Source organism: Rhineura floridana, chromosome 1 (assembly GCF_030035675.1).
Source record: "Rhineura floridana isolate rRhiFlo1 chromosome 1, rRhiFlo1.hap2, whole genome shotgun sequence".
Taxonomy (NCBI): Eukaryota; Metazoa; Chordata; class Lepidosauria; order Squamata; family Rhineuridae; genus Rhineura; species Rhineura floridana.
Window position 1 is genome coordinate 150,364,773 of NC_084480.1, and position 16,892 is coordinate 150,381,664.

The 16,892-nt window shown below is 44.1% G+C and overlaps 1 protein-coding gene across 8 annotated transcripts in view; it reads left to right on the forward strand.

Moving 5' to 3' along the window:
• The window catches only part of LOC133389569 (ephrin type-B receptor 5), a 214,905-nt gene that overhangs the window by 155,018 nt on the left and 42,995 nt on the right, over positions 1-16,892 (forward strand). For all 8 annotated transcript variants that reach the window (XM_061637532.1, XM_061637546.1, XM_061637498.1 and 5 more), the window contains exons 5-6: positions 10,140-10,295; positions 11,498-11,836. In XM_061637532.1, coding sequence (XP_061493516.1) covers positions 10,140-10,295; positions 11,498-11,836 — 495 coding nt within the window. The remainder of the gene's footprint in view (positions 1-10,139; positions 10,296-11,497; positions 11,837-16,892) is intronic.

A 16,892-nucleotide genomic window follows, 5' to 3' on the forward strand; every position in this document is an offset into this window, starting at 1 on the left:
CCCTCCCTGCCATCAGGTGGCAGGGAGAGATAGAGCTGAGTGTCATCAGCATATTGATAAATAGCATGGGCAACAAGATTGGACCCTATGGGACCCTGCAGGATAGTTCCTAGAGGGCTAAGGTACACTGCTGTTCCCCGGAACTACCCTTGGAGAGAGGAGCAGAATCAATTCCCAAATTCTCTCAGGTGGTCCAGGAAGATATTACGTCCAATAGTATCAGAAGCTGCAAAAAGTTCAAGGAGAATTAATAGGTTCATATTCCTCTCTTTCTCATGACAAAGGTCACCAACAGAGTGACTTAGGCAATTTGGTCCCCAAACTAGGCCTGAAGCCAACTTGAAATGTGTCTAGATAGTTGCTTTCATACAAGCATTTCAGAAGCTGTCCTGGTACCCCTTTCTTGAGCACTTGTCCAAAAAGAGAATATTCACAGCTGGGAGGTGTTGTCTAACACCCCTAGGTCCAGGAAGAACTTTTTAAGGAGGGAGCACACCACTGTGTCCTTCAGGACTGGCGTCATACCCCCCCCAATGAGGCACCGATCACTCCCTGGACCCATCCAGTCAATCTCGTTCTTATGAGCCAGAAAAGGTAAGGATCAAGAAGGCAAGTGGTACTCCAGACCTCTTCAGGCAGCTTGTCTATGACATCAAGTCACAGTAGCTCAAACTGTTCAGCAACACCAGACTAGATGGTGCTCTGGACTCCCCCATTGGACCTCTCCTAAGGGTTGTGTCTTAATTTTAAATGAATCTGAACGATTTTACCTTCAAAGTGCCTTGCAAATCTGTCACGGCAGGCCTCTGAAGGATCAATCTCTTCCTCCATCTGGCCAGATCCCACTAGCCCCTTTACCACTTGAAGAGTGGGATGAGTGTATGTGTCATGTCTACAACACTTCTGTCATACTGCTACTTTAAATATACGGCAGGCTGTCAGTCTAAAGCCCAGTTTATACATTACAGAATGGGAGCCCTTTATTGTGGTCCAGTCTCCTCCTTACACCTGGGTGGGGATATGCTTAACAATCACCACCTCCCTGGTTTCGTTTGATGAGGAACAATTGCACCTAGGCAATCAGACAAGGAATCTTTACAAATACTGGTTCTTTTAAGTCACAGAATACTGATAAGCAGGCAAGCTAGTAAAAAGATGTCGGCTAGTAACTTGTGAGGATTTATATATGCAAGAGAGTGTGGGTGACATGAGAAAGAGCCATAGAATGCCAACAAACCTCTGTGGACATATCCAAATATATTAAATCCAATATACCCAATGTGTTTAACACCCAACATAATTATTTCTCAAGGGAAAATCTCTGCTTTTCTCTGCTGAAAACTTTTCCCTTGCTGAGGAAGAACTTTTGAGTTTAATTTGCATTGAGAAACTCAGTTTTGATATGTTTGTATACTCCCATAGATGCTTGTTGCCATTTTGGATATCAGAGTGTTGCCCTTCTGGTGTGGGGAGGATCCATATCACTTGGCCAATGGCTATCTCTGAAAAGTGCTTAAGCAAGAGCTGTCCATTCTTCCTGCTTTATCGTTTTGCCTTGGGTCAGGTTCTTGGCTATAGATACAGGCAGGAGTCTTGTGAAGGTGTGGCATATTCTGTGCCTGCTTGACCCCCCCCTATTGGTTAATTACATCATCTTGGACAGACGGATCTTATTTGTTAAAAAAGGAAAAGGTGTCCCCACACTTGTAGTGCGAGTCATTTCCGACTCTTAGGGTGACGTCTTGCGACGTTTACTAGGCAGACCGTATATATGGGGTGGGATTGCCAATTCCGTCCCTGGCCTTTCTTTACCCCCCAGCATATGCCAGGTACTCATTTTACCAACCACGGATGGATGGAAGGCTGAGTGGACCTCGACCCCTTTTACCGGAGATTTGACTTCCTCCTTTCGTTGGAATTGAACTCTGGCCATGAGCAGAGCTTCGGCTGCATTACCACCGCTTACCACTCTGCGCCACGGAGAGTGTTGCCTAACTGTAAATGCTTCTTTAAGTGAGAGAGAGTCTCCATTTTGTCTGAAAGAACCAGTGGTTCATTGGTTACTGAGGAAGCCCCTGTTAGATCCAGTTCATTTAGGTAATTTTCAATCAGTCCCTAATTTGCCTTTTTCTCGATGGTGGCCTTGCAGGAAGAAGATGGTTTTCTACAATAATTTCAGTCCAGCTTTCGGCTAAAATTACTCAGATGGGCAATCTTTGTCTAGCAGCAGAAAAAAGTGGCCTACACTACAAACTGTGAATGGGAGTTGCAACCTTGCAGGTCTCAATTTGCGACTGTCCCATCTGGTCTGTCCCACTCCCCAAACTCCCCTTGCTACACGACTCATCTACTAGTCACAGCATTTGCCGCGTGGGAGGTGGGGATATAAGGAGGAGGGCGAAAGCAAATGGGAGAAATCTGTGGCAAATTTAAAAGTACCATGGAACCTCATTGTTCTGACAATTTCTTAGCTGGTACTTTGCGCGTTATATTTGACCTTTCACACGACGTACCAGCTAGCTCCAGAATTCTAGTGGAATGTACTGCAAGTTTAGCACAAATTTCCGTGATAAATGATACCAGAAATAATCCTTTAGCAAGGCTGGGAACCTGGAAAATCATGGGAGTTTTTTGCTATCTGCAGCCGCTCACATGACAGGCATCCCAGCATGCAGTGTGTTCCTGCCCTTTAGTTGCACAGGGTAGTTGTTTGTTGCCTGACAAACATTGTATTCCGGCTTCAGCGCAAATAGCGGCAGCATTTCGCCCACACACCCCTGTGTCGAAACAACTAAAATAATTTTAAAAATCAGATCCTAAAGGGAGAGGGCTTGCATGGTGACGGGACGAGATCTTAGACCTATACGGTGGGGAACAATGTGCATGTGTATAATGCATGAGGGACAAAAACAAGCTGTGTGAAAGACATTTGCGCAAAATGCCAGTATATATGCTGAAAACGCTGCTGTTCCTTCACGCAACAGGCATTGCAGTGTGAAAGGGATTTTAGAAATCGGGACAGAAGCGCTACCTTTTAAATCCGCTAAACTAATGCAATCAGCCCCATGTGTGAAAACAGCTAAAGTAAGCAATAAGCAAGCTAGCTTCTGTGAAACTCAAACTCTAGCTTGTAATTTATACTTTATTTAGCCTAATAAAGATTTTGCTTCGTTGCTGCTGTGTGGCATGTTCTTGACCTCGTCCATTATACTGCTATTAATTTTTTATTTGGATTAATTTTAATAAGTTTCTGTGAGCCAATAATGGGCCGCCCTGGGCTCCTGCTGGGAGAAAGGGTGGGAAATAAAATATATGAAGGCTCACTTAAGGAGGATTTTCACTTCAGCTGCTTCCAGTTAGCAGTCCAGTAATATGCATCATATTTGGGTCAGTTGGCTTTGGAGAGTAACTAGGGATGGGCAAATCCATTTGTTTCCAGTCTGTGCCACTTTCAGATATTTCTACCCGGGCCGGTACCAGAGGGCGGCCAAGTTGGGCCCTGGCTGAGGGCCCCTGGGTCCGAGAGACACTCCTCCTTAGGGTGGGTGGGTAGCGCTCCCGTTCTGTGATCCACAGCAGTGTCAGCTCCTGACGGTGCCACAGACGTTAAATTTATATATTTATTTAAAATATTTCTATCCTGCCCTTCCACCCTATAATAGAGCATTCAGGGCGACTTAGAAAAATAAAATCACACATGTACATAATAAAATTGTAAACAATAAAATCACAAAAACATTAAAATAAATTTAAATACATAAAATACAATTAAAATAATAAAATACTATACACACACATATATATATAGGGAGTGGTACAAAAGGGGACTACAAGGGTAAAATTTCACGTAGAGGGCATAAAATCATGAAATCAGTGTCAGGCTCTGCCTTCAGTCCCTCCCAAAGGCTCTCTGGAACAAGATCGTTTTTAGAAGTCTCCGGAAAACCAACAAGGAGGGAGCAGAGCAGACTTCTTGGGGTAGGGTGTTCCAAAGCTTGGGGGCCACAGCTGAAAAAGCTCTCTCCCACATGCCTGTCAGTCTAACGTCTTTCACTCCAGGCACACAGAGGAGACCAGAAGCAGATGATCTTAAATCCCGGGGAGGTACATATGGGCGTAAGCAGTCCCTCAGGTACATTGGTCCAAGGCCGTTTAGGGCTTTAAAGGTCAGAACCAGCACTTTGAATTGGGCCCGGAAGCAAATTGGGAGCCAATGGAGTCGATAAAGCACAGGGGTGATATGCTCCCTGCGCCGTGCTCCAGTTAACATTCTGGCTGCTGCATTTTGAACCAACTGTAATTTCCGAACCGTTTTCAAAGGCAGCCCCACATAGAGTGCATTACAGTAATTAAGCCTTGATGTCACCAATGCATGTGTCACGTGGCCAAGTCAACTGCCTCCAGGAACGGACGCAGCTGGTAGACCAGTTTGAGTTGGCCAAAAGCACTCCTGGCTACCGCAGCCACCTGATATTCAAGCAGCAGGGCAGGACCCAGGAGGACTCCCAAACTGCGGACCTGCTCCTTCAAGTGGAGTGCAACCCCATCCAGAACAGGTTGCAACCCCATCTCTGGTGCAGTTTTTCCCTTGACCAACAGTACTTCCGTCTTGTCTGGATTAAGTTTCAGTTTGTTAGCCCACATCTAGCCCTTCACAGCCTCCAGGCACCGGTTTAGGATGAGCACTCCCTCCCTGCCATCAGGTGGCAGGGAGAGATAGAGCTGAGTGTCATCAGCATATTGATAAATAGCATGGGCGACAAGATTGGACCCTATGGGACCCTGCAGGATAGTTCCTAGAGGGCTAAGGTACACTGCTGTACACTACCCTTGGAGAGAGGAGCAGAATCAATTCCCAAATTCTCTCAAGTGGTCCAGGAAGATACCATGGCCATTTTTTTTTAACTTTTAAACTGCAGAAGATGAAGGTCAATATGCGGCAAGGTCAGTAATAGGATTACAGTTAGTCTGTGAACAATTAATTTCAACAAATTATGAGACCACCGACAGAAAAAAGTCAAACAGGGGGTCTGGATTGTTTTGTCTTGTTTTACACTTTGAACTCTCGGTTCTCTGAGTATTTTGTGTTATTGCCATGAAAACCTGAGGGTTGTTAAGCAAGCATTTCTGAGTTCAGGACTGTAAGTTTTGTAAGATTTTTTTTAAAAAATGAGCTTATGGGAAGCATTAGAATGGCACGAGGGGTATTTTCAATTCAACATTGCGGAATGCAAAAAATCCATGCCAGCTCTAGTATACAGCCACTCTCGTGGCTGCATAATCTGCTCAAAAGTAGGGATGGGCAAATCCCTCCGTTTCTCGTTTTTGCAACTAACTTCAGTTTTCCACGTTTCCATATCAGTTTGCAAAACATAATTTAAGTTCTCATGAAAATCCATTATTTTAGTGTGAATTTATCTTAATATACAGATTTTTCTACGCAATGTGAGTTTCACCTATGTGAATTTTTACACACACTTTCCCTTATTATGTGCATTTTTAAAACATACCTGGAGGACTGTATTACAAAATTCAGAGTAGTGTGAAAAAATGGCTGCTTTTCTATTCATGTATTGTTTTGGGAAGTGCAAATTAGGTAGGTTCGCCTTTAAATGTGAACTGAACCAAATTTCTCCCCTATCTCCACTCAAAAGTAATGGTTTCTGGTAGGCACAAGGAATGGCACCTGATATGTCCCACCAGAGACGGGTGAAGATGGTGGGCAGAGCTATTAACAAAAACTGTTATCAAGCAAGGCAGAAAGTAGCCTCCCCACTGCCCTTCCTTCTGGCCCCTCAGCCTGTTTTAGTTCTTTTGGTGCCTTGAGAAAAAAGCTAAAATCTTGAACCTTCAGGTCACACCTTCAGATCCGGTACTGCTAGCCAACTCCAAGCTAACGTTCATCTACTACATCTGGAGAAATATAGGCTGGATTATGTCCCAAGTAAATAATTTCATACACCGCTTGGAGATTTTTGAAACATTAAGCGGTCTATAAATGCATTCCAATAAATAAACAAACAAACAAATCAATGTGTTGTGCTGTCTCTGTTCTAGCTAATCTCTGCAAGCTCAAATCTTTTTGATCCTTCATTCCACAGTAATTCCAATTTTAACAAGCCCTGGTGAGTCACCTGCCACTCAGCCCCCAGTGATTCCATCTGAAGTGTCCCCTCCCAGTTGCCACCACAGTACCACTGAAGAACAGAGAGAGAAGGCAGTAAATGAAAACATCGTAAGAGCCCTACTGGGCCAGACCAAAGGTCTATCTAGTCCAGCATCCTCTTTCCCATAGTGTCCAACCAGATGCCTCTGGGAAGCCCATAAGCATGACCCAAGCTGAATGGCCCTCTCTCACTGGTCTTTCCCAACCAGTTGCAATTCAGAGGCATGTTGCCTCTCATCCTAGATGTTGTATATCAATATCATAACTAGTAGCCATTGATAGGCTTCATGAATTTGACTAATCCCCTTTTCAAGCCATTTAAGTTGGTGGCCATTGTCGTGTCTTATGGTAGTGAATGTGTATGTAGGGGCCTTGCTGTTTGTTAGTTTTGAATCATTCAGCTTCAGTCAGTCTATCTGTCAGATAAACTGATGGAAGACAGCAGCATCAAAAGTGCAGGTGAGATCATATGCTTAAACTCATGACAAGTATGGAAGGCAGCAACTACAAAGTTTTTGAACCCCTTTGTGCTTATTGTGCATCACCTCAGGCAAGAGATGATGCATACATTAAATAAATAAATTCTCTCTCTGACCATTGTTTTATGTGATGTGCTCAAGCTGCAGCAAGCATGCGTTCCTCCCTCTTTCATTCCCTCCCATGACTAATAGGAGGAGTTTGGAAACTTTTGCTTTTACTTTTAGTTAACCACAAATCTCAAGTCTTTATTTGTTAGCCAAAGGCCATCATCAAATCATATAACAGCACAACAAAAAATGGAACACCACTCAAAACATAATTAAAACAAACTAACAGCATAATCCATTCTTGTACTCAATATCTTATGCAACAATAATAATCTATAACTAACATTTATTACAGAAAGGAATCCTGCTGATTTACAACTGAACTCAATACTTTAACAACAGAGTCAACAGTCCTGTACTATCAGACATTCTTCATCCACAATTTCTTGTGTCCTCTGGATCCATTATTATGATTAACACTAACTATGGTTAATTTCAGGAAGCCTTGGAGTTGAGATGTTTGAATGTTACCATAGTTTGTGTGAGTGACGATTTGTTGCTGCAGAGGATCCAACAGACCATGTTTAACCAAAAACACAGCAAAAGCTGTGTGTGTGTGAGAGAGAGACAGAGACAGACAGAGAGAGAGAGAGAAATGTTTTTCTGGAAAAAATTATGCATCCTTGCCCTGGGACTCTTCCTTCATTCTTCCGTATGTGCCATCTGGAAGCATGGGAGGCAGCTGTTTGGTTGTGCTGTAATTGCCATCTTAATAGTGCACAGAATTTGTGAAGCATTTCTGGCTGCTGACGTTAGAAATATGTATGCATTTGTCTTGTTGTATTCCTGCTTTTCCAGTCTCTTCTCCTTCTCCCATCATCTTCTACTTATGAAAAAAATATGTATGCAGAAAACAAAACAAAATGAAAACGTGATCTTTTTCCAGAAGTCTTGCTTGCAAAACTGGTTTTGTTTTGGGGTTGGGATTGGGGTTGGGAGGGCAGAATTATATGAACCTTCAATCCACACAATTGAATGTGTGGGATACTGAAGGATCATACTGAGTGCTTTTAAAAAAAATAAAATGAGGTGCCAGTACGTATATCTTGATAAAAGTGCTGTGGCTGCCAGCGCATAACAGCGCTGTGGGTAACAAACAAAGAGGTGTCGGTACTCAGTACTGGCGAGTACCATCGCAAAAGAAAAGGACTGGTCATATTTTCAGATTTATTTCTTATCTTAGTCAGTTAAAACTTTTTCCTGTCTGTAAATCGTACTGACCTCTGATGTATATTCTGAATCTCCCTGAGCAAAATCAATCACAGCTTCTGACAGCACAATGAATATTCACTGCTGCAGCTTCCTGATGCGTTGGGAAGCTCTAGATGCCATTTTTAGAACTTCAGAACGTTGGTTCCATCAGCGATGTTGAGGAATGGCTAGTTTTGGTTTCCTTCTTTCACCCTAAAACATTGAATTTAGCAAAAACTAATTCCAAACGTTGTTTAAAAAACCAAGAAAGCAACATAACGTGGTGAAGGAAAATCTGTCCCTCAAAATCTAAGCTTGAGGCTGCAATCCTATACACATTGTGCACTCATCTGAGCGCAGATGCAATCCTATACACACCGCACACTCATCTGAGTGCAATCAGTGGGACTTACTTCTGAGTATACATGCACCTTGAATTTTGTTCCCAGAAACAAGAAGAATGGGTCCAGAAGCAAGGATCGTGGACTTATCTTGGAGAGCATAACTACTAGGGAGAGAATTTATCATGTCTAGAGATAAAACCATGCATTACACAATCCTTTCCTAGGTCTTATTTATTTTAGAAAGACATGGCAAAGTTCAAATCTTGCATCTGCACAACATATGTAGATGTGAACAAATAAATGGATCCAGATTGTTGGTAAGGAAGGCAATGTTTTCAGTGAGGGTGTTTCAGGCTGCCTAACAGTGTCCCTTCTTACGGAAGGATGTACACACAGACCATTGTACAGACAGAAACTACTGGGTGTTAGTTAAAACTTTGTTGGCTTTATTCCATGCACTACATTGCTGAGGAATACAATGTACAGTTTTCTATGTTTCTGGTTTGGAATACATGAGTCAGCTTTCAGATTCAAATTTCTTATGTGAGCTTGCAGGACACAATCAATAAACTCAAAGATGAATAACTCTCAAGTAATAAAGAAATGTGTTCTTCAACAAGAAGTCTGAACAATGCTTTCTGCTGATGGATATCTTTAAATATTACATTCAAGATGAAGTGGAAGAGCTGGTCAACTGTTTAATTAGCTGAAATACTAGTTTTAAGGGAATAGTTTCACATTGTCTCTCTCCAGATATATCTTTGCTCAGTGCATGACCTAAGGAAAGAAAAGTCTTTGATTACTTTATGACAGTCACCTCAGCTAGAATAGCTGGAAAAGTCTCTCTTCACCAAACAGTATCCTCTGCTAAAATAACCTTCACAAAGATAATAGGATCTTATGTGCCTGACAGACAGAAACTCCAGCTTCAGCCTTTTCTGACAGGAAAAACTAATTAGAAATGCAGGCCAGATGTTTTAATATCAAATATAACATGAATATATGGCAAAGGGCTGAAAATCCAGAGGTATACTCCACACAGATAATAACATTAAATATTTATTTATTATTTGATTTATATCCTGCCCTTCCTCCCAGCAGGAGCCCAGGGTGGCAAACAAAAGCACTAAAAATTTTAAAACATTATAAAAACAAGCTTTTCTTAAAAAAGGTTTCAAAATACCTTCTAAGATTACAAACATTTTAAAAAGAAGGTTTAAGAACATATTAAAAAGCAATTCCAACACAGACGCAGATTGGGATAGGTCTCAACTTAAAAGGCTTGTTGAAAGAGGAAGGTCTTCAATACACGCCGAAAAGATAACAGAGATGGTGCCTGTCTCATATTTAAATATGAGATGAAAGTTCTTTTTAGAACATTTTTAGCTTGAAATGGGGGCTTGTGGGCAAAATGTCATGACACCTCCATTTTTGCCTGCCACCTTTTTCATGGTCCTGATGTGCAGCAGTCACTCTGAGAACTGGATTTTATTTTTTTAACCCACCACAGTGGTATCACATTTGAGGGCAATGGACTTCAATCTTTCCAGTTCCAGGGCCCCTTCCTTGTCAGTCTTTCTCTTTTCTCTTTTCTGGCCTTCTTTACGTTTGGTCACCTTAGTTTTTGGTCATCATGACATGCCAGCTGAATACTAAAAGACCGGGAGGTGCAGTTGGGGTTTTTTCTGTCCCCTCCTTATTCACTGATCTTTACAGTTCTGTAATCACCTATGGCCAATTCATTGGTAGGGTAGATTTTGTTTGTAAGTATGCTAAGAAACAGAAGGATAGTTGTTGGCCTGCTGGGGTTTAATAGATTAATTCTTTTCTCTGCCTCCTTTTTATTTTTAGCCTGCAGCACTGGCACTTTTAAGGCATCGGTGGGAGATGCCCCCTGCAGACCCTGCCCTGCCCACAGTTATTCTTCCATGCCAGGCTCCAGTGAATGCGCTTGTCTGACCCGATACTATCGTTCATCTTCTGACATCTCTGATGACCCCTGTACCAGTAAGTAGCTGGGAAGGAGTGGGAATAAGTGGGCTTGCCTTAACCGTTCTTTTCCTTGGACCCTGCTTCCTGCAATCCTCACTTAGCTCCCCCGCATTTTATTTCCTTCCTGGCTCCCAAGTTGGTCTGTCCTGGCTTTATTTCCCTTATTGTCCTCCTCTTGTTGTGTCTCTACAGAAGGTGTGGGGAACATTTGGCTCTCCAGATGTTGTTGAACTACAACTCCCATCAGCCCCAGCAAGCATAGCCAATGGCCAGGGATAATGGGAGTTGTAGTTCAGCAACAACTAGAGGGCCAAAGGTTCCCCACACCTGCTCTGCAGCTTCAGTTCCTTCCTTTCTCCTGTCCAGTCCTATTCAGCTGCAGCCCATCCTTAGGACTATGTTTCCATGAAATTTTCTTTAGGACTTCGTCATTCAAAGAAATGCAAGAAGTTCTTACAGAAGTTATAATAGTGTGGCTGAGGACAGTAGCTGATACCTCTTCCAAAAGTTGCTACCCCCAGTCAGTTTGTTTGAAGGAAGTATCTGGAGAGCAAACCATTTGTAGGCTATGTTAATCCTATGTAGGATTTTACCTTTTGAATATCATGGTGTTTGCTGGTGGCAGAATGTATGGCGAGAGATATTCAGGCTATATTCTAAACAGCCTTTCCCTGTTGTTTGTTCCCTGTATTGGATAATCAGAAGTATATTGTTATACTGTACAGGGAGGTTTCATTTCGTTATTATAGCTACTAGGGGAACCTGCAGTTAGTGAAAGATGGGGAGCTTTTGGCAGTGTTAAGGGAAGGGGGCAAAAATGGGCCAAAAGATTGTGATGCACTTTACCATTAGCAGTAGTGACAGGAAGGCACTAGACTGCTACCTCAGACCCCATCCCATCTGCCCCCAAAATAAATTCCACAGAAGTGGAGAGCCTGCTTTGGTATGGTGCAGCATAACGTTTTGTCCCAAAAAGTTTGTATTGTATAAAGTAAAAAAATCCTTTTTATTTCCTGAGGTGCATGGAGAGCCATATTAAGCTGTGCAACTGCCTTTGTTTGTTTGTTTTTATGGGAGGGTTGCTCCATACAGACTCAGGAAGCAAGAGCATTTAGCCAATTGCATTCTCCTCCTCTCTTTCTCTCTCTCTCTCCCTGCTTGTCTATGTATGTATTGCCTCAGTTCTCAGGGTCTTACTGTCTGCCTTTTTTTTGTAGGCATCCCATCAGCCCCCCGCGACCTCAGCTATGAGATTATTGGATCCAACGTCCTCCTGACCTGGCGCCTCCCAAAGGACCTTGGTGGCCGAAAGGATGTTTTCTTCAATGTTATCTGCAAGGTGTGCCCAACAGGGTCCCCAGGGCCGTGTGTGCGTTGTGGGGACAGCGTCCAGTTTGAGCCGCGTCAGGTGGGGTTGACGGAGAGCAGGGTACAAGTCTCCAATCTCCTGACCCGCGTGCAGTACACCTTTGAGATTCAGGCTGTCAATCTCGTGACTGAGCTGAGCCCAGATGCTCCACAGTTTGCTGCCATCAATTTTAGCACCAGCCAGTCAGGTGAGTAATGCTTTTGGATGAGCCCCATTTGTTGCTTTGTTCCCCCTAGTTCTGTTTTGACTTCCTGGTCTCTTTCTCCTTTTCTGCTGGTGTTCAGTGGTGGCCCTACCATGAAGCAAGGCAACATGAGGCAATGCCTCAATTTGGAGTCTCATTGAGTGTGGCAGTGTGCGAGACAAATGTAGCACAATCCACCACAAAATTCTTTCTCACAGCCCCTGTTGAAATGAATCAGCAGTGGAAAGAACACTGCACCATTCATTTAGGTGGACTTTGCCCCAAAAAGCAGATTGTGCCCCATTTAATGAGTGTGTAGGAAAACCTGGTGTGGTATATTGGCTAAGAGATGGAGCTATAAATCAGGTTTGAATCAACTCTGTCATGAAATCACTAGGTGGAATCAGGCAAGCCTTTCAGACCGACTATGGCCAAATACTGACTTTTATAAGGATTGCAACGTAACAAGCTGCCTTACACCATTGGTCCACCTAGCTCACTACAGTCTGTACCAGTGGGATGGGACTAGAGGTGGAAAGATCTATCAATTTTCGTTCTGTCAGTTTTGAATCGTAAATTCAATTCACATTTCTGCTGCGATTGTGCTTTCTCTTAATATACACTTTTTTGTATGCATTTTTGACTAATGTACACATTTTTGCAAGCAATCTCTCGTAATAATGCATTTTGTATGTTATTTTCACTAACATATTTAATGTTATGCACACTTTCCCCAAATATTTGCATTTGTGTAAACATTGGCTGGAGAACTGCATTGCAAAATTCAGATAAGTGCAAATTTGGAAGGATGTCTGTGTTTTGGTCCTTATATTGTTTCAGTAAGTGCAAATTTGATAGATTCAGCTTTAAATGCCAACTAAAATGAATTTCTCCCCCATCCCCAGCTGGGACCCACCAGTGAGGCTTGAGCTATTTTCAGGTGTGCCTCAGTGTCACCTCACTTGCCTGCCTTGGCACCCTAGCTGTGCCATAGCCTTTTGACTGGACCAGCACCAGCACCAGCACCAGCAACTGCTGAGTAAAGATGTTCAGGAGGAGAGAAGGAAGGTCTCCCTTCATTGAGGGGAAAGGGTGTTACTTGTTAATAAAGAAAGAAACAGACAAACAAACTGGCAATCGGAAGGAGGGGAATAAGACAGGAAAACTGTTACAGGTGGAAGAACTGAATGTAAAAGGACCAGAGAGGAGGGGTGAAAGAAACTGGAAGTGGAGGTGGGGGGAGGTAAAGGAAAAAAGGTACAAGCTGAGAGTGAAAGGCGTATGGGAGAAGAAATTACAGGAGATGGGTAAAATAACATAGAGAGGCATTTGGGAATGGGAAGGGAAACATATAAAAAAAGAAGCCTTTTCTGCTTCGATCCTCTGGACCAGCTAATTCTGCCCAAAGTGGAGGGAGACTGTCACAATACCTTCAGAACAAATGTCTGTTCTTAGCTTGAGGAAAACTGGGCTATGGAACTCCTTGCTATATGGAAAAATACTGTGGCAAAAAAATTAGCAATGTCCAAAAATGGACTGAAAATGGAAATGGACTGCCTTCAAGTCGATCCCAACTTATGGCGACCCTATGAATAGGGTGTTCATGGTAAGCGGTATTCAGAGGGGGTTTACCATTGCCTCCCTCTGAGGCTAGTCCTCCCCGGCTGGCTAGGGCCTGCTCAGCTTGCCACAGCTGCACAAGCCAGCTCCTTCCTTAACCGCAACTGCCAGCTGGGGGGCAATTGGGCTCCTTGGGACTCTGCAGCTTGCCCATGGCTGCACAGGTGGCATGTAACCCCTGAGCTACTCACTGTGGGGGTGATCTTTAGCTGGCCCTTTACACTCAGGAGACACAAGCGGGGATTTGAACTCACAGACTCTGGACTCCCAGCCAGGCTCTCCTCTCTACTGTGCTATTAGATGTCAATAATTGAAAGCAGATTATGCCAACTTCTGCATCCATCTGCCACAATGTTGTGACTGGGTTTGTCCTGGCATCACTATTTTGTGACTAGTCACCCTCAGTAATCTTCAGCTGCCGCAACTCGTAGAAAGTTTGAGAACTCCTAGTCTACACTGACTAGCAGCGCCTCTGCAGGATCTCAGGCCGGGTTCTCTCCCAATCCTACCTGGAGATGCTGGGGATTGCACCTGGGACCTTTCGCATGCAAAGCAGGTGCTCTACTACTGAGCACAGTTCTTACCTAAGCAAGATAATGTATATGAAATAGTGCTGAGCCAAACTGGGAGTGGAACACCACTGCCAATGCTCCGCCAAATTAATGTTTGTGTCTGCTTGGAGCCTCAGAACAAGCAGGATAGCAGAAACAAGCTGTCACAGCTCACAAGCACAGGAAGGGAAAAGGTGTTGTCCAGTTGCCTAGACAATGGGCAGTGCTCCCTAGCTCCTGGTATTGCGTGTAGTTTACAGGTAGGATACGTTGGCTAACTGTGTAGGCAACTGGGCTGTGTTTTTTTCCCTAGCTATGCTGTTGGGAGATTCCTACAGGATGGGAGGGATGGCTTGGCAATGCAGAGGAGTTCTTCTGGCACATTAGAGGGCAAACTTAGCTCATATTCATATTCTTTCCTCACCCCAAAATGGTGAATGGTCAAGGTCCAGCTTCACAAAAGAGCAGCTAAGTTAGGGCTCATGTTTTGGTTTGATCCATAATATTAAGCACTTTAAACCCTATATGACCACTATTTCGGCGGTGCTATTTAGGTGGGCTGCAAAGGTGGCAGGAGAACTGCTGCAATCCATGCATTCTACTTAGGATGTGAGATGTGGAGCACTCCCTCCCCCTCTGCACACACTTCAATCTTCTGTATCACATGTATGGTGAGGGTTCTCCGTGCACTGAAATTTGAATTTTTTGCCTCAGGCACTAAAATATCTTGGGCCAACTCTGCTGGTATTCTCCCTTCAGATTCTCCAGAAAGCTTCAAGTCCAGGAAATGGAGTTTTAGACCCTTCGGAGGCCCACTGGGAATTGTTTGCAAGGCATTTTGAGGGTGAAGTTGCTTGCCTCCGTAGCAATCTTGATGCCCCTTCCACATCTACTGTAGTCCCCAGTGAGGTGTCCAGTGCAATGTCTGCCGCAACTTCTTGGGATTGGTTTCAGTTGATGCGGCCAGATGATGTGGACAAAGTGCTTGTGAGGATGCGACCAGCCAACGTGTCCTCTCGACCCTTGCCCTTCTTGGCTTATTAAAGCTTGCTGAGGGGGTTTGACCGAATGGATCCAGGGTGTGGTCAATGCATCTTTGCAGGATGGAGTTGTCCCAGCCACCCTGAAAGAGGCAGTGATCCAACTGCTCCTGAAAAAGCCCACCCTGGACTCATTGGTTTGTGACAACTACTGCTTGGTCGCAAATACCCCCCTTTTAGAGAAGGTGATTGAGAGGGTTGTGGCACAGCAATTACAAGTACTCCTGGCTGAAACAGATTATCTTGACTCATTCCAGTCTGGGTTCAGGCCTGGTTATGGGACTGAATCTGCCTTGGTCGCCCTGATGACCTTTATCAGGAGAAGGGCAGGGGGACTGTTACCCTGTTATTCTTACTTGATCTCTCTGTGGCTTTTGATACCATTGACCATGGTATCCTTCTGGGCCAACTCAGTGAGACGGGTATTGGAGGCACTGTTTTACAGTGGTTCTGATCCTACCTCCAGGGTCATTTTCAGAGAATAGCATTGGGTGATTGTCTTTCGGCCCCCTGGCAATTGTGCTGTGGGGTGCCACAGGGTAGCATCTTGTCCCCAATGCAGTTTAACATCTATATGGAACCCTTGGGAGAGGTCGTCAGGAGATTTGGGGCAAGGTGTCAGCAATACACTGGTGATACCTAGCTTTATTTATCCGTAACATATGAATTAAGTCAGTGGTAGGCTGGATAAGGGCCAATAAACTGAGTCTGAATCCTAGCAAGATGGAGGCGCTGTGCATTGACAGTTCCTGAGTTCAGATAATTGGTCAATTGCTTGCTTTGGATGGGGTCATACTACCTCTGAAAGAGCAGGTCCATAGTCTAGGGGTGCTCCTAGTTCCATCTTTGTTGCTAGAGGCCCAGGTGACCTCAGTGGCTAGGAGTGCCTTTTACCAGCCTTGGCTGGTAAGACAGCTGCAGCCGTTTCTGGACCAGGATAGCCTAACCACTGTTGTCCATACACTGGTAACCTCCAGGCTGGATTACTGTAATGCCCTCTATGTGGGGCTGCTCTTGAGGTTTGTCCAGAAGCTGCAGCTGGTGCAAAATGCGGTGGTGCAACTGCTCACTGGGGCAGGATATCGCCACATGTCACCCCGCTGCTGGAAGAATTGCACTGGCTGCCCATTAGCTACTGGGCCAAGTTCAAGGTTCTAGTTTTGGTGTACAAAACCCTATATGGCTTGGGACCAGGACACCTGAAAGATCGTCTTACCCCTTATACATCCAGTCTATCACTGCGCTCTGCAGGTGAGGGCCTCCTGCACATACTATCTTATCAGGAGGACCATTCCACACAAGATAGGAGGCAGACCTTTAGTGTTGTGGCACCTACCCTTTGGAATTTCCTCCCCTTAAATATTAAACAGGTACCATCTGTGTTATCATTTAGGCGCCTACCAAAGACCTTCCTCTTTCAACAAGCCTTTTAAGTAACGACCTTATCCCAGTTTGCATCTATGCTGGAATTGCTTTTAAGATGTTCTTTAAAGCTTTTTTTTTTAAAGTGTGGTGCAGTGGTTAGAGTGTTGGACTACGACCTGGGAGACCAGGGTTCCAATCCCCACGCAGCCATGAAGCTCACTGGGTGACCTTGGGCCAGTCACTGCCTCTCAGCCTCAGAGGAAGGCAATGGTAAACCACCTCTGAATACCGCTTACCATGAAAACCCTATTCACAGGGTCGCCATAAGTCGGAATCAGCTTGAAGGCAGTCCAAAGATGTTTTGTTTTAATACGTTTTTAAAGGTGTTTTGTTTTAATATGTTTTTAAGTCTGTTTTAGAGTGTTTTTAGTGTTTGCCATCCTGGGCTCTTTCTGGGAGGAAGGGCGGGATATAAATGTAAAC